Raw genomic sequence first — 20,934 nt, 5'->3', positions numbered from 1 at the left:
GCCCCCTCCCACCTCCCACTTCCCCCGGACACAGCACACGGCAGAAGCTGCTCAGAACAGTATTTTCTTTTTAAATTAAAAAAAAAGAGCTGGTTTTGGTTACTTTTTTCTCAGTGGAGCCATAAAATGATACAATTCCGCCACACAGAAACGCGTAATAAATTATCCACCCCGATCCGCGCCCCCCGCCCCGAAATGACCCCAAAGAGCCCCCGAGCCCCTTCCAGCCCTCGCCAACACCCGCCTCAACAGGCTCCTCTTTGGTATCGCGGTCCCGGGACCCCAAACACTCCGAGACACCGGGGGGTCCCCCCGTGCCCATCCACAGCCCAGCAGCGCTCCGTCCCGCGGGAGCTGGCGAGGAGCAGGGAGGAAGCAGAGGCCAAGGATTGCGCAAGAGCCCGCGTGGGAGTGAATCACGGCAGTCGCCAACACCCCGGTCCCTGCAGCGCGGGACGCTTCCCCTTTCCCATCCGGCACCGCCGTCCTGGGGCACCCCGAGGCGGGGGGACAGGGAGGGCCACCGTCCTCCCCCACCCCGCTCTCTCCTTACCCCGGCAAGAAACAAGTCGCTCTGTAACCTCGGAGAGTTTTTCCTTCCCTTTTTTTTTGTTTGGTTTTGCGTTTTTCTGGTTGCTATTTTTTTGCGGGTCTTTTTTTCCTTTGTTTGTATAAAAAGAAGACACGTGGGTGAGGAGTTGGTAGGGGGCCACAGGCCCCCCAGACCCCTGCACCTCTGGCATGATACATTCGTGTGTGATGGGGCGCTTGGTGGAGGTGAATACTGACGGAAGAGCAAATGGGGACTGCTGAGGACGAGGTCAGTCTGTCTGTCTGCCTGCCCCAAGGAGGGAGAGTATAGTTTTGGCTACAGTGTGTCAGTCCAGACTCCTTCAAACCTCAGCACCACCTCTCGCATGACCTCTGCTCCCACCATGGGACCCCACAATGAAGGGGGAGAGGAAGCAGGCCCAGCTGCACCAGAAGGGATGTGACCCTCCAGCTTCACACCTTGAAAGTCTTGTCAGCCGCACCACTAGGGCTGCCGGCACCGCCGGCCTCACAGCCCTTCTTCTTCCGCAGGGTCTCGATCCAGCTGGTGCTGGGGCGGGAGGCGAAGCTGGAGAGTGCCAAGGAGCTCAGCCGCATGTTCTTGCCAGACATGATGAGCTCCCCAAAACCCTCCTGGTGGGAGAAGGCATAGCCGGAGCGGCGTGAGCCCACATGCCCCGCGCGCCGCATGCACCGGTGCTGTGTCTTCTGCTTCTTCCGTACCAGCTGAGTGTAGCGCACCTGGGACACAGAGACAGGGTCAGAATCAGGGGTAGGGAGAGGACCACACATCCACTCCCACAGCCACGCACTCTCACCGTGTCTGAGAGTTCAGGTTTGAGGTCGAGCTTGAGGAAGCGAAAGGCCACAACGGGCATGATGCAGACCACAGTGGTGAGTGCGATGGTCAGCCAGACCGTGGGCTGGGCCAGGGTGTTCTGTGCGTTACCTGGGGTGGAGCACGAGTCCAGTGAGAGCTAGACTGGGGCAGCACCCTGCTGGGTTGGGGGGCATAGGGCAACCCCCCAGGGACTCACCCACAAAGCGAAACTGGTTGGGGAACATTCGAAAGAGACCATCACTGTGCATGGTGAAGAGGATGGCGAAGTAGGCAGCCAGGCTGCCCCAGATGAAGAAGTGGTTGATGGCCGTCCAGAATCCCGTGTCCAGCCCTATCTAGTGGGGGGGATGCACGAGGAGGCAGGACTCAGGGGATGCCTGAGGTGCCCTAAGCAACTGGGGCTCAGCAGCCCCATCCCTACCTGCACACTGACAACAATCACAAGGGAGGTGGCGACGGTGACGGCGAAGGACTGGTAGTCAGCCAGCTGGGCGCCGTCATCACGGGTGGCGTCAGCGAAGACGCCGTAGGGGATGAAGAACATGAGGATAGATGTGTAGATGCCCTGGGCAATGCAGATGAAGAACTCCCGCTTGTTGAAGAGCAGGTTCAGCTGCCCAGGCTCGTAGAGCTTGGGGTACTCCATGCTCCGCTGCTCTGGCACATCCTGGGGGAATGGGATGCTCTTTAGCCCCAGGCAGGCTACAGTCCACAGAGGAACAAGGACAGCCTGACTTGGGCACCCAGGCAGCCCTTCTTTCCACAGTGGGGGCACGAGGGAGAGGGGGCCAGCTTCTCACACACCCAGGGACCCTCTCACTGCCCCCCACCTTACCTGGTCAAAGACACCCATGGCAAGCACGGGCAGCGACGTGTAGACAATGTTGTACAGTGTGATGAAGTACTGGTCATACACAGTCTGCATGGAACAGAGCCTTCAGGGTGGGCACAATACCTGCCCACCCTGTGCCCCAGCCAGCCCACAAGTCCATGTGCTCACAGCTGCAGGGACAGGAGAGCTGCTTCCAGCCCCCTGGGGTTGCCCACCCTGACATGGGCTCCTCGCACCCACTGCACACTGGATCTCAGGCTGTGCCTGCTGGCTCAGGATAAGTCCCCATGGGAAGCCCAAGGACCAGAACATGCTTTCAAACCAAGGGGTCCTGCAGGCAAACCCCCTCCAGCTCTGAGCGCAAGGACCCACCAACCCACCTGCGCTGAGAAGCCGCAGAAGAAGCCAAACCAGAAGTGGACCATGGTGAAGGCAAAGTTCTTGTAGAAGAAGTAGCAAAGGAACTTGCACATGCGCAGATAGGACCAGCGCCCATGCACCAGGAGCAGGCGCTGCAGGAACTTGAACTGGGAGAAGGAGTAGTCGGAGGCCAGTACGGCCTGGATGCCCTCCTGCCCGCTGATGCCCACCCCGATGTGGGCAGCTGCAGAGGAAAGAGAGACTGGAGTGAGGAGGGGGCTGCCAGGAGCACAGGGTGCAAGGGTGGTACCCCCAGCACAGGACCTGTGTTCCTGTGGGGCACAGAGGGGTGAGGACAGAGGCTGCCATAGGCCCCAGGATGGTGCAAGGGTGGCCCTGTCCCTCCCATGGTCCCCCAGGCCCCAGGCCTTACTCTTGATCATGCTGACGTCGTTGGCCCCATCCCCAATGGCCAAGGTCACAGCTTTCTTGTACTTCTTCACCAGCTCCACCACCTGGGCTTTCTGCAGCGGTGTGACACGGCAGCAGATGACAGCCTTGCAGGCACACGCTGTCTCCAGGAATTCCACTTCCATGTCTGCCTCCAGTGCGTGGGCCTGCAAAGAGAGCAGGGGACAGTGAGGTCACAGCCCGCATCTGGGCACAGGGCCCTGTCCTGCCTGGTGCTCCCAGGGCCTTACTAGGCTGTGCCCATTGATGACTAGAGCGTATTCTCCTGCAATGGCTTCCAGCACAGAGGTGAGCTTGGAGGAAGAGACTTTCTCCTGGTAGGAGAAGCCGTTGCCCACAGACCGTGATGCATCCATCATCTTCTCCCGGGCTTTCCTGAGGAGACAGAAGGCATTGGGGGCTTGGGGCCCCAGCTCAGGGACCTTCCATATCTTCAGCTCCCCCAGTCATAGCTGTGCCCCACACTGACCCCACGTATGTCCTCTGCCCCCTAACCCTCACCTTAGCTCCTCTCGCACCTCCAGCACAGTGTGGCCTGTGACCACGAACACCTCTGTCATGTCATCTGTCAGCATCTTGCAGGAGTAGCCGATATTCACAGCTGTTTCTGGGGACAGGAAACCAGGGGCTGAGCAGGGTCCACTCAGGAGAGAGTGTCCACCCCACCACCCCCCAGGCAGGTGAAATCCAACCATAAACATCCTCATCGCCAGCCAGCCCAGACCTCACTCTAGCTGTGCCTCACCCTGCTTGTCCCCTGTCAGCACCCAGATCTTGATGTTGGCCAGCGTCAGAATGGCAATGGTTTCAGGGACTCCCTGCTGCAGTTTGTCCTCAATAGCTGTCGCTCCAAGCAGCTGGGGAACCCAAACAGGCAGGAGTGAGCAGGGGCTGTGCCCAGCCACCATCCACTCCTCAGCTCCCAGCTCACCTACCATCATATCGTGCTCCACCTCGTCGTAGAGCCGAGCCAGGCGATCTTCACGGGCCTCAGGGGCACTGCCAGCTCGGCGCAGCCGCTCAGACCAGTCCTTGTAGTAGCTCTCCTCCAGGTCTTTGTAGGCCAGCACCAGCGTTCGCAGCCCCTCACCAGCGTACTCCTGCAAGTGATCAGAGCTGGGTGTGCTGGCAGACCCTGAGGTGTCACCAGATAGTGTTCCTCAGACAAGGTACAAACATGGCTTGGCACTCCCAGGCAGCCCCTCTTCCCTCCCGACCCTGCCTGCAGAACCCTGCCCCCAGAACCCTGCCCCACACACATTGAGGTGGTCGGTGGTGATGCTGGTCAGGTCCTGGTTGACAGGGTGCAGCCTCTCAAGCAGGATGGTGTCAGCACCTTTGCAGTACAGCCGGATCTTGCCTTCGGGACAGCGGACTGCAGGGTGCAGGAGACAAGATGCCTGGCTGAGCGGTGCAGGAGCAGGACCCCGAGCCATCACCCTGCCAATGTCTCCATTCACATCCCCATTAACATGGGATTAGTCCCAGCACACCACACCAAGCCCTGCGCCACAGCCCCACGTGGCCTTCCCAGTCCCACAGCCCCTGTGCCTGCCCAGGACCTCACCGATGACAGACATGCGCTTGCGGATGTTGTTGAAGTCCAGGATGGCCAGCAGCTGGTAGGTGATGGCCTGACCCAGCTCATGCACCGTGATGGTCTTGGGCGTGCGGAACCGGAACACGAAGCCAAAGTTTCTGGCAGCCGTGACCAGTGCTCCCTCATCTGGGGACTGTGCCTTGTACAACAGCTCCCCTGGGGACAGCATGGGGGTCAGTGCCAGCGTCCTGCACCCCACAGGGACAGGTCCCACCCCACACCCACCTTCGCTCTTCTCCTCTGACATGACAGTGTGGCAGAGCGAGAGCAGGCGGAAGAACTCGTGCACGTGGGGGTCTCCCAGCTTGACAGCTTCCAGCAGGCTGGGGTCCCAGAACTGGAACCGCGGGTCCGCCAGGGGGTTGAAGGAGAAGTTGACTGGCTCCGGCCTCTGGTGGGGGCAGAAACAGGGTTACCCCCCTGCAGCACGTGGCATGGGCAGGCACCAACCCGGTGGCACTCCTACCTCTCCAAGCTCCGCCTTGTGACCCAGCACATCCTGCACATCACCTGCAAACCAGGGTATGGAGTTAACCACGACAAGGACCCATCAGCAAGCACACCCACGGGGCCCACAGGGCAGCAGCTGCCCCACAACACTCCAGCTGAGCTCTCTTGTCCCACAACTGCCCCAAAATGTCTGCAGGAAGGGGAGACAGCGCACCCCTACCCTGAGGGCAGCCCCAGCCTGGTCCCAGCAGCCGACACTCACCGTAGCTGTGCCCATTCACGGAGCACTTGCTGAAGACCATGATGTTCTGGGTGAGGGTGCCAGTCTTGTCAGAGAAGATGTACTCCACCTGCCCCAGCTCCTCGTTGAGGGTGGTGGTCCGGGCCTCGGCTGGCGTCCAGCGCTTGGCACAGTACATCTTCTTGTCCCAGTTGATGAAGTAGCTGTGCCCAAGCCGGATCACCTCCACGCTGTGAGGGGCATGGCCAGGTGTCACTGGGGCAGGGCAGCACACTTTGCTGAGCCAGCGACTGGCACACACACCCACCCCAGACCCTTAGTGCCCGGGGTGCCCCGGCACCCAGGATGCCCCCCACTGCTTGCCAGCTCCTGTGCCCTTCCCAGTCCTACAAACAGCCACCACCAAGCCAGGGCCTGGCACCACGGGGGCAGCCCACTGGGCTCCCCAGGCATTTCATATACCTACGCACCCCGAATCCCCTCCCCAGCCCCCAGGGCAGACAGCAACGAACTAGTGGGAGGGGTGGGGGTGACACATTCTTACCTCGGGGCTAAGGGTGACAGAACCCATGCTGGGGAACGAAAAGAGAGAGAAATTAAAAGAGAGAGAGAAGGGGACAGTACAGAAGCCTGGGAGCTGCAGGAGGGCAGAGCAAAATAACCAATGTGCAGCCAGGGTAGGGAGAGACGAGCAGCCAGACACACAGCCAGGAGGGCCCCGAGGGACCCATGGGGTCTCAGGTCTTGGGGTGTCCCTGAAGGCAGACACGACCTGTCACCAAGACAGCAGCCCACACTCACCCCACACACACAGCTCTGCCTGTGGGTCTCCATCCCTGTCTCCACCCACCAGAGGGAATCTCTAATTCCTCACACACCCACAGCCCAGCCCCTCAGCCCCTGCCCTACCTCACGTAGAGTGAGATGGGCACCACAGTGTTGAGGATGATGATGTAGGACCAGAAGGAGAGAAAGCCAGAGAAGAAGGCACTGTGCACTCCTTCGTCCCAGGGCAAGTAGATCTGGAAGCAGACGCCCACCTCGTGCTCCCAGATGGCATTGCCAATGGCCAGGATCACTCCCATGCACACCAGGAACCCAAAGATCTGGGGATAGAATAGGACAGGACATCAGAGCCCCAACTGGGCCAGAGCCAGGGCTCCCAGGATCTGCATTCTGCATACCCAGAGCACCAGTGTGTTCATCAGCCGGTCGATGCTCGTGCGCTTAAACTTGGTCCGGCCGCTGTTCTGCATCAGCTTTGTGTCAGGCCCTGGGGAGCAGGAAGGCATCAGGGGGGGTCTCTCCCTCACCTCTGTGCAGCGCAGCTGCTGCCTCAGCCCACCTGCAAAGATGACGAGGCCAAAGCACCACTCTGTGTTGCGCACGACACAGCCCCGTAGCAGCATGTTCTGGTTGCTCAAGGGGTACTTGTTCTCCTTCCAGTACAGTGTCCCACCAAACTTGTCAAGCTTGTTGTTGGGGGGTTCACAGATCACCTCACCTGCGTGCAGGGGATGGCTCAGATGGGCCTTGCCTTCACCACATGGCCAGCTCCAGCCCAGCGCTCCCAGCACCACCCCTGGGTCCCTGAGATCCACTTTGAGCCACAAGACGACAATGCCATGTGGCTAGTCCTGGTCTCTCCAGGGTAATGGAGGAAGGAATGTGGGGGCTGCCCTGTGGTCACAGGCACTCACCATCAAACCGAGCCAGCTTGCTGGTGTCCCCCAGCTCCGCGGTGATGGGGATGGCCTGACGCACCTTCATGTTGGTCTCTCTGCAGGCAAGGAGGCAGCACCACACACAGGTTAGGGATAGCCTGACAGGAAGGGCCTTCACAGGTGCTGCCTGGCAGCTCCCACCCTGCCCACAGCCTATTCTCACTCCCACCTCCCACCTTTCCTGGCCCTGCAAGGCGAGCGGGGGCACCCACCCATCCAGCTCTGAAGTCTCTATGTAGCACAACCCATGGGGTTCACTGCTGGAGAGGAGGAGGAGGTCGGCCTGCTGGGAGAGACACGTGAAGGGCTGTGCCGACACTGGGACTCCACAATGCTTTCTCCAGGGAAGCTCCAGGCCCCTGGATGTCAGCAGGGTCCCTGGAACCAACCACCACAAAGGCCATTCCCAGCCCCGTGCATCCTTTGCACCCAGGCCTGCCCAGCATTGCCCCAAGCACCCAAACCCCCAGAGATCAAACATGGCTCCAACATGGCTCCAACTCTCCAACCTAAATGCAGCTTCCAGGATGAGAAGTCCCTGATGTCCCCACCCTGGTAGGTGATGGAGGAGCATAAAACCAGAGTGGGTGCAGCACCACACAATCACACAGTCACTATGAACCACCCAGCTGGGACCCTCCCTGTCTCAAGGTCGCACTCACCGCCACAAATTGGTTATTCTCCAACTTGATGATATCTCCGACACGGACATTCATCCACTGCTCCTGCCGGAGGCTGTGCAGAGTCAGTGGACTGGGGTCAGACAGGAGCCCTGGCTTGTCCACTGCCCTATACCATAACCTGCAGGGCCCCTGGCCCCCTCGCCACTGCCCCATCCCTGTGACACTCACACTCTACCAATCAGCACCTGAGACTGTCGGTTGTTCACCTGGTTGTCACTTTTATGGCGGAACTGGAAGGAGGAGAAAGAGACAGCAGTGTCAGCTTCTTGGGGTCCCACAGCACCCCCACCCTTGCAAATGGCACGGCCCTGGGCACTGCACCCCCACACCAGGTCGCAACTCCCTGCCCAGTGGGCAGAGTGGCACAGGGCAAACCACTCACATAGTCATCAGTGGCATCTTTGACAGCTGTGATGGTTAAGACAAGAACTAAAGGCACGATGGTGGTGAACCAGGAGAGCGAAGAGATCTGCGGGATCAGCTGGGGAAAAGGAGCAGGAATTACAGGTGAACCAGCCAGCCCCAGGCCCATGTTGCCCCTGCTCAAGGGTGTCACACCTCCCCTATTCCAAGGGGTGGGAGCGCCTGTAGCCTTCCTGGATGCCTAGGCAGTGTAGGAGAGCATGGGGAGCTCTGTCTGCCCCCCAGCACTCACCTGCAGGATGAGGAGGAAGAGGAAATAGGTGTTGGCTACTTCCTGGAACTGCTCAAAGAGGTTGACAGGCAGGAAGGTGATAATGTTGTATTTTGAGGTCTTGATGCAGTTGCTCTGGGGATGGGGTAAGGAGGTGGTTCACAGGCTGCCAAGGCCCCATAACCCCCAGCCTTGCTCTGGAGGACGGGGCTATGGCTCACCATGCTCTTTTGGGGGCTCTGGGCAGCAGCCTGAACTCCCAGCTTCTGCCCCTGCACCACCTCTGGCAGCTTCCTTGGGAAGCTGATTCCTCTGCCTCAGTCACCAGCTGGTACCCAGGGACCAGCCTCCTCCAGTGGTGCCCTGCAAGGGTGACCCCAACCCAGACCCCCTGCTTCCCTCTCTGCAGGTGGCTCTGGAACAGCCAGGAATAACCTCCAGTGTGGGGGAGGCCAAGGTGAGCACTGTTCCTCCCCCAGCACCTTCTGAAGCTGGCCCATGGGGATGGGGGGCTGAATCTGCCATACAGAGCACACTGTACCCCCTGCCCCCACAATTCCCTCGGCATTAATGTCATCAGTGCAATTTTCTCAGGGACAAATATCTATTTTTCACCCCTCTTCACTGATCCATGGGTGGCTCAGGTCCAAGGTCCCCAAACCTGCCCGAACACCCCTGGGTGGGGGTTCACAGTCCTCCCTCACTCACCGCGTACTGGAACTTCTCATTGTACTCCCGTGCGTTGGCTCGCACTCGTCGCTCCTCCTCTGCAACACAGCACCCCATCAGCCCTCTGCACCCTCCCCCCTGAACCCTACCACCTGTGCACCCTCAGGGCCTGCCAAGCCAGTCCCAGGGAACAGGGAGGCTCCTCCCCAGCTGTGTTCGGTGGCCCTGTGCTCTCCCACACAGGACCTGTGCCCTTGCACACGCAGAATCTCGTCCTGTTTATCTGCACCTCCTGCCCCCAAATCTTGCACCTCCAGGTCTCCCAAGCCTGCACTCCGAGATCCTCAGCCCTGCCTATCTGCATCCCCAGAGCCCCAGATTCTGCACCCCACATGTCTTGCTTCTGCTCCCCCAGCTCAGCATCCCCAGAGCACCAGACCCCTCCAGCCCTGCACCTCCAGGCCCCAGCCCTGCACTCCCAGCCCGGCTTATCTGCAGCCCCAGACCCTCAGCTCAGAACACCCACATCTCTGCTTCCCCAGACAACATCTCTGCTCCCCCAGCCCCCCATCCTGCTGAGCTGCACCCCTGGGCTTACAGTTCTGCACCCGCAGGCTCTGCAGCGCTGGTGATGCTGAGGTGCATCCCCACACACCCATCCCTGCACCCCCATCCCGCACCCCATCCCCGCACCCCCATCCCCATCCCCGCACACCATCCCCACACCCCCATCCCCATCCCCCATCCCTGTACCCCATCCTCGCACCCACACCCCCATCCCCATCCCCCCATCCCCATCCCCCATCCCTGTACCCCATCCTCGCACCCACACCCCCATCCCCATCCCCCCATCCCCATCCCCCATCCCTGTACCCCATCCTCGCACCCACACCCCCATCCCCCATTCCTGCACCCCATCCCCGTACCCCATCCCCGCACCCCCATCCCATCCCCGTACCCCATCCCCGCACACCATCCGCACACCCCCATCCCCGTACCCCCATCCCTGTACCCCATCCTCGCACCCACACCCCCATCCCCCATTCCCGCACCCCATCCCCATCCCCGCACTCCCATCCCGCACCCCCATCCCATCCCCGTACCCCATCCCCGCACACCATCCGCACACCCCCATCCCCGTACCCCCATCCCTGTACCCCATCCTCGCACCCACACCCCCATCCCCATACCCCCATCCCCATCCCCATCCCCACACCCCATCCCTCACCCCATCCCTGCACCCCCATCCCTGCACCCCCATCCCGCACCACATCCCCGCACCCCCAGCCCCATCCCCACACCCCATCCCCGCACCCCCAGCCGCGCACCCCAACCCGCACCCCCAGCCCCATCCCCGCACCCCCATCCCCATCCTCGCATCCCCGGCCCCATCTCCGCACCCTCATTCCGCACCCCATCCCTGCACCCCCATCCCCGCACCGCATCCCCCCATCCCATCCCCGCATCCCATCCCCGCACCCCCGGCCCCATCCCCGCACCCCCAACCCCCCATCCCATCCCCGCAACCCAATCCCCGCACCCCAGCACCCCATCCCCCCACCCCCGGCACCATCCCCGCACCCCAGTCCCGCACCCCCGGCCCCACTCCCGCACCCCCATCCCCGCACCCCAGTCCCCCACCCCCGGCCCCACTCCCGCATCCCCATCCCGCACCCCATCCCCGCACTCCCATCCCCAATCCCCATTCCCGCATCCTCGGCCCCACTCCCGCACCCACCCGCCCCGCAGCGGGCCCGGACCCGCGGCCACTTCCCGGGCATGTCCCGGGGCACCGTCATGGCCCAGCCCCGGCCCGGGCCGTTCCGCCCCGCCGCGTTTCCGCAGCAACGGCCGCACCGGGGCCTAACGGGGCCCGCCCGGGGCCCGCCGCGGCCTCACCCGGGCCCTTCGCGCCCCCGCCGCGCTCACCCGGGGCCCGGCGGGCCGCGCACCGCTCCATGTCCCGCGGCCCCGCAGCCCATGGGGAGCGGGCGGGCGGGCGGCCGGGCCGGGCCGGTGCCGCTGCCGCCGCCTCAGCTCCCCATGGCCGCGGCGGCGGCGGAAGTGCGGGCGGGGAGGCGGCGGAGCGCGGCCCGGAGCGAACCGCGCGCTGTCCCGGCCGGAGGGGCGGCCCCGAGGGGGCAGACACAGCCCCAGCGGGTCCCACAGACAGCTCCGGGGGTCCCAGGGAGAGTTTTGGGGGTCTCAGACACAGCCTTGGGGGGTCCCAGACACAGTTCCGGGGGTCTCAGGTACAGCCCCAGCGGGTCCCAGGGACAGCTCCGGGGGGGTCTCGGACACAGCTCTGAGGGTCCCAGACACAGCCCTGGGGGTCCCAGACACAGCTCCGGGGGTCCCAGACGCAGGCCTGGGGGTACCTAACACAGCTCCAGCAGGTCCCAGGGGCAGCTCCAGGGGTCCAAGGGACAGTTTCGGGGGTTCCAGATACAACCCTGGGGGGTCCCCAACACAGCTCCAGGGGGTCCCAGACACAGCCCTGGGGGTCCCAAGGACAGCTCTGGGGGTCCCAGGAACAGCTCCGGGGATCCCAGACACAGTTCCAGGGGTCCCAGGTACTGCCCTGGGGATCCCACACGCAGCCTGGCGCATTGTCAAGGTACAGCCCCCGGTCCCAGCGTGCAGCCCCTGCTGCTTCCAGTGCGTGTCCCCCAGGCTCAGGTGCCCCCCAGCCAGGCCTGGTCACCCTCCCCTGCCCGGGGGGCTGTGCCCCACTGCCCCCACACCCCCCACACTCCCGTGCCTGGAGCCAGGACAGCCCATGGACCTCAGGACTCGTTTAATGGTATGGTGGGGACCCCAGTGGGGGCCGTGCTGCCCATGTGGGGTGGTGGGGGGTACCCAGCAGGCTCTGTCCCCCCAGTGTCCTTCTCCCTGGATGACTTCTCCATGGCTGGGTCGATGGCAGTGTTGACCAGGACGATGGAGCCCTTGTCTTCCAGCACATCACCATCCTCCTCCTCCGGGTAGTGGAAAGCCACGAAGAGCTGGTACAGGCACGTGCCCACGGCGGCGCCCAGCAGCGGTGCCACCAGCGGCACCCACCACCACCCATTGCCCCTGCTGTGGATGGGCAGGGTGAGCAGGGGCTCAGCCTTGCCACCCCCCTCACCCCCTTCCCTTTTCCCACCTGAAGACCTCCGGGCCCCAACCGGCCACGTAGGTGAAGAGCCGGGGCCCGATGTCCCGTGCAGGGTTCAGGGGGCAGCCGCAGTTGGAGCCCATAGAGCATTCGATTGAGAGCACCAGCAGGGCCACAGCCACTGGTTCCAGGCCCTTGGGGACACCTTTGTTGCGGGTGTCCATGATGCCCATGACGCCCACCAGCAGCACCCCTGTGCCAATCACCTGCAGGGATGACATGGCAGCTCAGTGTCACAGTGACTGGCACTGTCAGAGAGGGCTGGGGGAGCTGACAGTGGCACCCACCTGGTCCAAGAAGCCATTGGCGACAGAGACATAGTCAGCTGGGTAGGTGGCGAAGATGGAGGCGGTTTCCCGGGGGCCGGACACAGTGAGGGTGCCATTGCTGTAGTGCCAGATGGCATCTGCAGGGCAGAGGCAGAGCCTGTCTGTGAGCCTGGCCACGCTGGCACCACCCTGGGGTTCCCCACCCAGTGCTGCCCCCCATACCATAGTAGAGGAAGTAAACAGCTCCGGCAGATAAGAAAGATGCCAAGGTCTGCATGACCACGAAGATGGGAAACTTCCACCAGGGAAATTGCTCCATCAGGCACATGGCGAGGGAGAACGCCGGGTTCATGTGGGCCCCTACAATTGAGTCAGGAGAGGGGCTGGGAGCGAAGGGTCCTGGGGGACTCAGAGCTGGGAGATGGCAGGAGCTGGGACCCCCTCCTCAGCCTCACCAGAGATTCCCCCAGCTGTGTAGATGCCCACCATGACAGCTAGGGCACCCGCCAAGTAGCCAGTGAGGAGATTCCCCTTCGTCTCGAGGCTGGTGACCTTCTGTGCAGAGCTTCCCAGGGTGATTATCTGGAGTAGAGGGACGTGGCCCACCTCAGCCCCACTGGCCCTGTGCCGAGACACCCCCTCCACTGACACCACAGGGCAGTGAGGCAAGGGCTGTGCTGGTGCTGCCCCTGTGGTTTTCCTCACCATCCTTGGACACCAGACAGGGACTGGCAGGGAGGTGGTTACTGCTCTTACTTGTGGTTTTGACAGCGAAGCAACTGAATCATTAGCAAATAAGTAAACTGCTTCCCTGGGGAGGTGGTGGAGAAGAGGTGCCACAGCACAGACACGGGGACTGTTTGCCATCATGGGATACAGCCCAAATGTCAAGAGAAGCTCCAGAGCCCCAGCCTTTGCCTACTCCAAGGCAGGAGGCTTTGAAGCACACACTGGCCGGTGCCACACCCTGATTGCACCGGAGCCGTGGCACAGGGCGGACCATGCCATGGGAACAGGGTCCAAGTGGAAGGACAGGCAGTGCTGAGTTGCACATTTGAGACTGGTGCAGCTCAACCCCCCCCCAACCCCAGCAAGCAGGCAGTGGAGACCCCTGGCACCTGCCAGCACCCCACAGTCAGCCCAGCCCTGCCACCCCCAGATGACCCTCCATCAGCCCCAGCCCACCCACTTGCCCTGCAGAGCCAACACCAGCCCACCTGCGTGCCCCACTCACAATGAGTATGAAGGTGGACAGCAGCTCAGCCAGACACTCCCGCACCAGCTGGTTCCGGATGTGGAGCAGACCCCGGGCCCTTGTCAAGAAGGAAGCAGTGCCCATGGTGCCAGCTGGGAAGGGGCAGCAGTGACAGCTGTGGCAGCAGTGACAGCTGTGGCAGCAGTGACAGCTGTGGCAGCAGTGACGGTGGCGTTGGTGCCTCAGTCCCCGTGGATTTTATGAGCCCTGGGGCCAGGTGGGTGATAGTGTGTAGACTTTAAACCAATCAGGGCCACACCAAGGGAGATGCCTGGCAGGGACCAGAGTCCCACGTGGGATGGGGACACCTTGTGACGATGCTGCACCCCAGCAGGGCCAGGCCTGGTGGGAGCTCCCAGATCCCCATGCAGCTATGGGGAGCCAAGACCTGACTCGGGTGAGCAGGCACAGGCATTTCCCAGCCAGGAACCCTGCTTGCTTCTCCCTGCCACATCCCTGCCCAAGCTGCAGTCACAGTAGGCGCTGATGAAGAGGCCCTGGAAAGGCCCTCAGCCCAGCCCCAGCCCTCGAGAGTGGCCTGGGAGAGGCATGAGCACAGCACCAGGCAGGGAAATGAGAGAGGGAGGTGAGCAGGGAGCAGCACAGGTGCCCAGCAACCACCTGCATCACTCAGGCAGCCCCATCAAGAGCCATCCTGGTGGCCAGGGTGGATCTGCCTCCAAACCCATGAGATTCCAGCCTGAAGGAGTATGGCAGGTCACTGTTTAGCATAAATAGACTTTATTGCTCTGTACACATACACACTTGGCCCCCACAGGGGTCCCTGTGGTTCCACAGCACTCCTGAAGAAAGGCCCCAGCCCAGGAGCCAAGTCCCAGCAGGATCTGACCCATCTACAACAAAACCAGGTGCTGACATGAGAAAATGCTGCTGCCCACTGCCTGCTCTGCCAGCCACAGCCCCTGAGCCGGCACCCATCCCCACGGCCTTGGGGAGCCCTGGAGTCCTTCCTTCACCCTGCACATGTCACACCTACGGGGCGCTCAGCCAGGGCCAGGCACAGCTACCAGCTCGAGAACCAGTGTCGGAAGAAGCTGCCCAGTGCAGATGAGGAGTCGCTCAAGTTGGGAGCACGGAGCTCATCCTGCCGCGGCCACGTGCCTGCAAACTGTGCCAGCTCTCCTGGAAAGGCCGGGAGAACTCCCTCAGCGGGGCCCTGCCCGCCCCCTGCGCCCTGCCCAGAGCGCCACTCACGGTCATCCATGTTGACCACCTCCTCGCGGTAGTCCTTGCTCTGCCCGTCCTCCTTGGTGGTGGTGATGAAGGCCTGGTCGCCCTTGCGGCGAGTCACGGTGGTCTCCCTGCGGCCGCTGCTGTCCTGCACGGTGCGGCGCTCCTCCACCGCCTGCGGGGAGCGCCGAGCCCTGAGAGCCGCTCCCGGCCCGGGGACCGCGTCCCCAGGGCCACCCCCGGCCCTGCCGCACCCGCGGGGACACTCACCCCATCAGGGAGAGTCACTTTGGTGACAGACACACTCTGGAAGTAGGAGCGCGACTTGGGCTCGTCGGGTCTCAGGATGGTCCCCAGTCCCGCAGAGGAGACCTGGGAGTCCAGGTCTAGGGGAAGATGTGACACGGTGGCCGCGCTGTGGGGACACGCCCCGGTGGGGCGGGGAGGGCAGAGACCCGCCCGGGCCCCGCTCGCAGCACCCACCTTGGTCCTCCTTAGGGCCGCGAGGAGCCGGGGGAGCCCCTTCCAGCTGCAAGACAAAACCAGTGACACCAGTGACGGGAGGCAAACGCCGACACTGGGGCGACACTTGGCCAGCACTGAGCGGCGCCAGCGGCTGCCGCAGCCGGGCCCGCGGCAGGCAAAGCCACGGCCCTCACCCACCCCCGGGAAGGGTCTCCAGGGCCAGGCCGCGCTGCCGGGGGGGCTGTCCGGCTGCTTCAGCATCGAGTCCCGCAGCGGTCGCCCCGCACCGGCCTCTCCGGGCCCGGGCAGCGCAGGCTCTGCGGAGCAGGAGGAGATCGGTCAGGCCAAGGGGCTCCGAGCGGCCCCCGGAGCCCCGCTCGGCCGCGGCCCCTTCCCGTGCGCACCGAAGCGCTGCGGGGGTCCGGCCCAGGCGCCCCCGAGGACTCCCAGGAGCTCGCCCATGTCCCGGAACAGCTCCTCGAAAGCGCCGCGGGACGCGCCGAGGCTGAAGCCGAAGTCCTGGGGGGGCTGCGCCGGGAAGGGGCCGTCATCCTCCTCCTCCTCCTCCTCGTCCCACGCCGCGCCGCCGAACAGCGGGTCCCGGGGCCTGCGGGAGCGCGGCACCGTCACACACGGACAGCCCTGTGCGGCCAGGGCTGAGGGCACGACCGGGGCCGGGCGGGGTCCGGTACCTGCGGCTCCCCGGGAACCCGAAGAAGCCGCGGAACGCGTCGAAGAAGCTCATCCCGCCCGGTGCCACCGCCCCCCGTCCGGGCCGCGCTGCCGCAAAGTGCCGCGGCCGCAAAACGCCGCTGGGTGTCGTGAGGCGCCGCAGGCCCGGTCCGTGTTTCCCGAGGTCTTCCCGGCCTGAGCGGCCCGGGGCCTTCCCGGGGCCCTCCCGGCCTGAGCGGCCCGGGGCCTTCCCGGGGCCCTCCCGGCCTGAGCGGCCCGGGGCCTTCCCGGGGCCCTCCCGGCCTGAGCGGCCCGGGGCCTTCCCGGGGCCCTCCCGGCCTGAGCGGCCCGGGGCCTTCCCGGGGCCCTCCCGGCCTGAGCGGCCCGGGGCCTTCCCGGGGCCCTCCCGGCCTGAGCGGCCCGGGGCCTTCCCGGAGCCCTCCCGGCCTGAGCGGCCCGGGGCCTTCCCGGGGCCCTCCCGGCCTGAGCGGCCCGGCCGCACCATCCCGAAGGAGCAGGGGAACAGGCAGAGCCGCGTCCCGGAGCCCTCGGTGCTGCGGGCGCAGGGGTGGCCGAGGGGCTGCCGGGCCGGGGCAGGCCGGGGGCAGTCAGGGAAGGGCCGGGGACCCATCGGGGTCCATCCCGCCTCGCCCGAGGGTCCTGCAGCCCCTGCTGGGGCCTCCCGGCTGAGCTCCGAGCCCGCTCCGGCTCCCACTGCGCCCGCAGCACGGGGGGCGCCGGCCGTGCCGACCCCCGAGCCCGGGACCCCCCAGCCTCGGCCCCGGCCCTTGCAGAGGGGGCGGAGGGGCAGCCCCACAGCCGGGACAGCCCCGGTCCCACTGCCTTTCCCAGCGCCTGGGACTCCCCTCCAGTGCGCCCAAGGGAGCACCCCCGACCGCCGGGCAGGGGGCGAGGCCCAAGGGGAGGGGAGGGGAAGGGGCTGAGGGAGGGCAGGGGGAGAAGGACTCTAACTGCGTCCCTGGCCTGGGAGGCGCTGCTGCCCAGAGCTGCAGCTGGGAGGAAGAAAAATCCACAAAAGCGGGGACAAAAAAAAAACGAAAGAGGACGAAGGGGGGGAGAGGTGGGGGAAGCGCTACCCCCCGCCCCCTGTCCGGGGCCTCCCATCCCCTGCACCAAAAACAGGGAACCAGGCTGAGAAGGTGGAAAAAATACACACATCACTTTGTGATCTTTATTCTCTTCAGTAAATTCCCGCTTGGGGCTGCAGCTGAAGGGACCAGGTGGAACTGAAAAATACAAGATCTGGACTGCATAGAAAAAAAACAACCAAAAAAAAAAAAAGAAAAAACCCCAACCCAGAAGCAGAAGATACTTACAGCGTGCAAGGGGGGCTGGGCCTGCACTGGCCCTGAGCAGGAAGGGGCATAGATGGAGAACGTAAAATAGGGGGAGCCCCTCTGGCAGAGAGCAGGGGGGGGAGGAAATGAGAGAACTAGAGGACGGCATGGGGTTTTTGTTTTTATATACAAGACACATTTATCCATTAAATTTAGAACACGGTACAAAAAAAACACTTCAACTAATTAATCTTACAATGCTGCTCATATCAATTACTGGTCTTATTTCTAATAATAAGGGGGTTTGCTGTAGGCGACTTGCAGCTTCCACTCCTTTGGATCTGAGAGGTTCTGGGGCAGGAGGGGAGAGGGGACAGAAAGGAGTAAAAACCAAAAAAGGCCCCTACGGCAAACGGTTCAGATCTGAATGCAGAGAGAAAAAAAAAGGGAAAAAAAAGAAAAAAATACAAATTCTATATTACATACAACAGGAAAGTGGCTGAAGACAGACAACGCAGAGGCGCCTGCGGCCTGTCCTGCAGGGCCCTGCCAGGGTTGGGGGCCTGGGTGCCCCCCACCACAGGGCTCTCTCCTCCCTGGGATCCTTCAGCATCGTCGGGGTAGCCGGGATTCTCTTCCAGAAGCAAGTGGTGGCGAGGGGCCCTGGCCTCAGTTGGCGCCCCAGCTGTAGCTGTTATAGGCGGATTTGTTGGCCTGCGATTTCTGGGGGATGGAGCTGCCTTGGCTGCGCTGCCCAGAGCCGCTCTGTGGGAAGGAGCAGAAGGAGAAGCAGGTGGTGAGTGCAGGGGAACCAGCCCCAGCCTACTCTGCAGGACGACACCGGGACGCCTCAGCCCTGCTGCACGGCCCTGGTCACGGCTCCTCGGCGTCCACTGATCCACCTCAGCCTGGCCAAGCTTGCTGGGGCAGGGGCTGCCCTCCTGTGCCCCAGCACCCTCCCTCTGCTCCGTGCCTTCCTCCAGGCCAGCAGCAGCAGGGCCAGGGGCAGCTCCAGCCCCAGCCACCACACAGCAGGGAGTGGGGAGACAGGGAAGGGGCAGCGCAGGAGTGTGTGTCTGCACGTGTGTGTGTGTGTGTGTGTGTGTGTGTGTGTGTGTGTGTGTGTGTGCACATACCGGCTGAGGGCCTCTCTCCTCACCTTGTGTGGGCACGGGGGAGAAGGAAGAGGCTACTTGAGCCTGGGGAGCCTTAGGGGCAGGGGGAAACCCCAGGGCAATTGCAATGCATTATCAGAGAGTTCATTACCTGATCTTCCTGCTGGCGTTGGCAGCACAGTATCATCTGCAAATATGGAAGCTGTTGCAGTACCAGGATATGTAAAATAAAGGGACAAACTATGACAATAGAAATCCACGGTTAGACCTGAAAGCTCCAGCAGGGTTGTGGCTGTGGCAAGTAAGCCCTTTGCTGCTGGCCTGCAGAGCTGCCCCTCTGAGGACAGGGAAATCGGGACAGGTGTGTCTGCGTGAGGGAGCACTACCTGGCCATTCCCAGTGCAGCCTGGCAGCAGGGGGGTTGTGCCAAGTAACCCTCAGCAGAGCGACCCCAGGCCGTCCTCACCTCATCCTCTTACCGGCCCTGTGTGTATGTGCAGGTGTGAGTGTGTGCGTGTCATCGCGTGTGTCCGCCGCAGGATGTGAGGCAGGGAGGGAGGGAGAGGGGGCCGGGGTGGGGAGGGGAGGCAGAGCCCTAAGGAGATACCTCAGCAAGGGCCCAGAGTGCCAGGGGCATGGCTTACCTGCCCATCCTGCTGCAGGTGGTGGTGGAGGATCTGCGAGTGGGGCTGCTGATGCGGCGTCAGGATGTGCATGAAGGGAGTGGGGGGATACGCTGCGGCCGTCGCGGGGTTGATGGGGCCGCCGCTGCCCAGGGCCGAAGGCAGGTTGAAGGAGGCTGCTGGGGTTCCAGTGTGAAATCCCTGCTTCTCGAAGGATTGCTGAGGAGAAGAGGCCAACAGTGGAGTAAGGGCTGGGAGCCAGGCTGGCAATGGGCCCCCTTGCCAGCCTTGCATGTCATGGGCCCAGAGTTGGTGTGTGATGCAGGGAATGGATGGAGTGTGGTTTCTTCTGTGCTTGGAATTGCTCTAAACTGGGAAAAGTCAAGCATTTCCCCTCTCCCTAGCTGACCAATCCAAGGGGAAGAGACTTACTGCACAGGGAGGCTGTCTCAGAGCTAAGCTCCCCCTCCTCAGCAATGCTGAGAGCACTCACAGACACTAACCTGAGTTTTGGAGTAGACAGAGCCCGAGATGTCCGGCACACCTGTATTACTGGATGTCACGGATACACCTGGGGAGAAGGCAGAGGCAGATGAGTGTTAGGCAGCAGCCACCGGTTCAGTGGAGAGCTCTGGTGGCCAGGGAAGGTCTGCAGACAGATCAGCCTGGGGAGCAGCATCTTGGCATGGCCATAAGCAAAGCAGCCATACGAGTTTAAGGTCTTCTGCTCTGAACATGAGTCCAGAAACCAACTGAGGGGCTGGTGCTACTCAGTGACACACACAAAAAACAGCAGGTCTGAGGAGAGCTGGGGAACACAGCACACAGACATGGAAATCCCTAGACTGAGACACAGCAACAGCAGCCCAGAGCTGTGTAAAGGAGGCAATTTCATGTAAAGGGAACTCAGCTGTGGGCTGGGATAGTTGGTGCAGTGACTGCCAACAGAACCCACATGGGGCTGTCTGTAAGACATGATGGCCCAGAGGGATAACTCAGAGACCATTTAGGGCCCAAAAAAAGTGCTGAAATTAAAGAGGTTGGAAGGACTCAGCACCAGATGACCTGGTACAAAGCTGTAGCACCTTCACAAAGAGAAAATAGTATCTTGAAAGGCTCTAATGTAGTGAGAAAAGGGACAAGGAGAATTTAGAGACCAGAAGAGGGACCCAAATGTGTAGTCTGCATAAGTCAGCTGGACACCAACCAGTGAAACCAGTACCAAGACAGGTGGCAGGTTCACAACATTCCTGCATCTTTGAATCGAGGATACTTTCATAGAAAGTGTCTGCAAAACACTGATGGGAAATGAGTCCACATCTGGAATAACTGCTGTTCCATTGATCACGTGGAGGCAGGTTATAAAAACATCAAACACAAACAATTCAGCAGCTTAAGGTTCTGGCATGGGTCCAAGGCCCCAGCCACCCGACTGTGGGGCATGAAGTGCTCTATCCCTCCCAAACCCGCTGCAGATGCAGAACAATCCTGGGCTCTTCCAAAGATAATTGAAGGACTTGAGAGTGGCACCACACACGTTTTCCTCCCTTACTGCTGTAGGACAGCAGTTCCCATCATAGCCAGTGAGCCTGGGAGCAAGTCCTGCTACCATGGCAGGTGCTCTGACAGGTCTCTTACCAGTGCTGTACCCATGAGAGCCATAGCCACTGGGCTGTTGGAACGGGGTCGCGGATGCGTTGACGCTGACATTCACACCATGCTGCTTGGAAGAGGTAGGAGCAACCTGCAGATTGGAGATGAGCTGAGTGAGGAGAGGCTTTGCTGTGCCATCCACCCTGCCTGAATCCTACACCTTGCCCCCAGGAAAC

General features: G+C 62.3%; 4 protein-coding genes across 16 annotated transcripts in view; all 4 read right to left on the bottom strand.

Annotated features, from left to right (window-relative positions):
- Positions 1-51: 51 nt before the first annotated feature.
- ATP8B2 (ATPase phospholipid transporting 8B2) lies at positions 52-11,107 on the bottom strand. 9 transcript variants are annotated; one of them, XM_071579515.1, is made up of 27 exons: positions 10,987-11,107; positions 9,097-9,155; positions 8,410-8,523; positions 8,137-8,235; positions 7,923-7,984; positions 7,734-7,806; positions 7,248-7,357; positions 7,048-7,127; positions 6,693-6,851; positions 6,532-6,620; positions 6,257-6,453; positions 5,369-5,577; positions 5,123-5,166; positions 4,882-5,047; positions 4,624-4,812; positions 4,316-4,431; positions 3,992-4,156; positions 3,802-3,913; positions 3,558-3,663; positions 3,287-3,431; positions 3,019-3,202; positions 2,606-2,829; positions 2,229-2,312; positions 1,815-2,060; positions 1,590-1,728; positions 1,371-1,501; positions 52-1,293 (listed from the first exon to the last, which is right to left on the bottom strand). In XM_071579515.1, the coding sequence occupies exons 1-27, from the start codon at positions 11,015-11,017 to the stop codon at positions 1,006-1,008; spliced, it is 3,621 nt and encodes a 1,206-aa protein (XP_071435616.1). In that variant the 5' UTR covers positions 11,018-11,107; the 3' UTR covers positions 52-1,005. The 9 variants fall into 9 exon arrangements, with proteins under 9 accessions (XP_071435616.1, XP_071435613.1, XP_071435617.1 ...); XM_071579512.1 differs by lacking the exon at positions 10,987-11,107 and adding an exon at positions 10,796-10,881; XM_071579516.1 differs by lacking the exon at positions 10,987-11,107 and adding an exon at positions 10,796-10,880 and having other exon boundaries at positions 7,284-7,357.
- Positions 11,108-11,843: 736 nt separating this feature from the next.
- Positions 11,844-13,825, bottom strand: AQP10 (aquaporin 10). The gene is made up of 6 exons (XM_071579356.1): positions 13,721-13,825; positions 12,942-13,068; positions 12,709-12,846; positions 12,505-12,623; positions 12,206-12,423; positions 11,844-12,138 (listed from the first exon to the last, which is right to left on the bottom strand). Exons 1-6 carry the CDS (start codon positions 13,823-13,825, stop codon positions 11,844-11,846), a joined length of 1,002 nt encoding a protein of 333 aa, XP_071435457.1.
- A 640-nt stretch (positions 13,826-14,465) lies between these two features.
- HAX1 (HCLS1 associated protein X-1) lies at positions 14,466-16,200 on the bottom strand. Of its 2 annotated transcripts, none has more exons than XM_071579404.1 (8): positions 16,090-16,200; positions 15,802-16,004; positions 15,596-15,714; positions 15,416-15,461; positions 15,203-15,318; positions 14,957-15,107; positions 14,735-14,884; positions 14,466-14,595 (listed from the first exon to the last, which is right to left on the bottom strand). In XM_071579404.1, the coding sequence occupies exons 1-7, from the start codon at positions 16,140-16,142 to the stop codon at positions 14,766-14,768; spliced, it is 807 nt and encodes a 268-aa protein (XP_071435505.1). In that variant the 5' UTR covers positions 16,143-16,200; the 3' UTR covers positions 14,466-14,595; positions 14,735-14,765. The 2 variants fall into 2 exon arrangements, with proteins under 2 accessions (XP_071435505.1, XP_071435504.1); XM_071579403.1 differs by having other exon boundaries at positions 14,739-14,884.
- Positions 16,201-17,247: 1,047 nt separating this feature from the next.
- UBAP2L (ubiquitin associated protein 2 like) overlaps positions 17,248-20,934 on the bottom strand; it is a 30,689-nt gene continuing 27,002 nt past the window's right edge. For 2 of the 4 annotated variants that reach the window (XM_071579525.1, XM_071579527.1), the window contains 5 exons: positions 20,744-20,849; positions 19,609-19,676; positions 19,127-19,324; positions 18,634-18,684; positions 17,248-18,132 (listed from right to left, as the gene is read on the bottom strand). In XM_071579525.1, coding sequence (XP_071435626.1) covers positions 18,037-18,132; positions 18,634-18,684; positions 19,127-19,324; positions 19,609-19,676; positions 20,744-20,849 — 519 coding nt within the window. In that variant the 3' untranslated portion in view covers positions 17,248-18,036. The remainder of the gene's footprint in view (positions 18,133-18,633; positions 18,685-19,126; positions 19,325-19,608; positions 19,677-20,743; positions 20,850-20,934) is intronic. The other 2 variants (XM_071579526.1, XM_071579529.1) reach the window with 1 other exon arrangement.

The sequence above is a fragment of the Pithys albifrons genome, chromosome 30 (assembly GCF_047495875.1).
Source record: "Pithys albifrons albifrons isolate INPA30051 chromosome 30, PitAlb_v1, whole genome shotgun sequence".
Taxonomy (NCBI): Eukaryota; Metazoa; Chordata; class Aves; order Passeriformes; family Thamnophilidae; genus Pithys; species Pithys albifrons.
The sequence above is the reverse complement of the archived record's forward strand: the minus strand, read 5'-3'. Positions and strand labels throughout refer to the sequence as shown.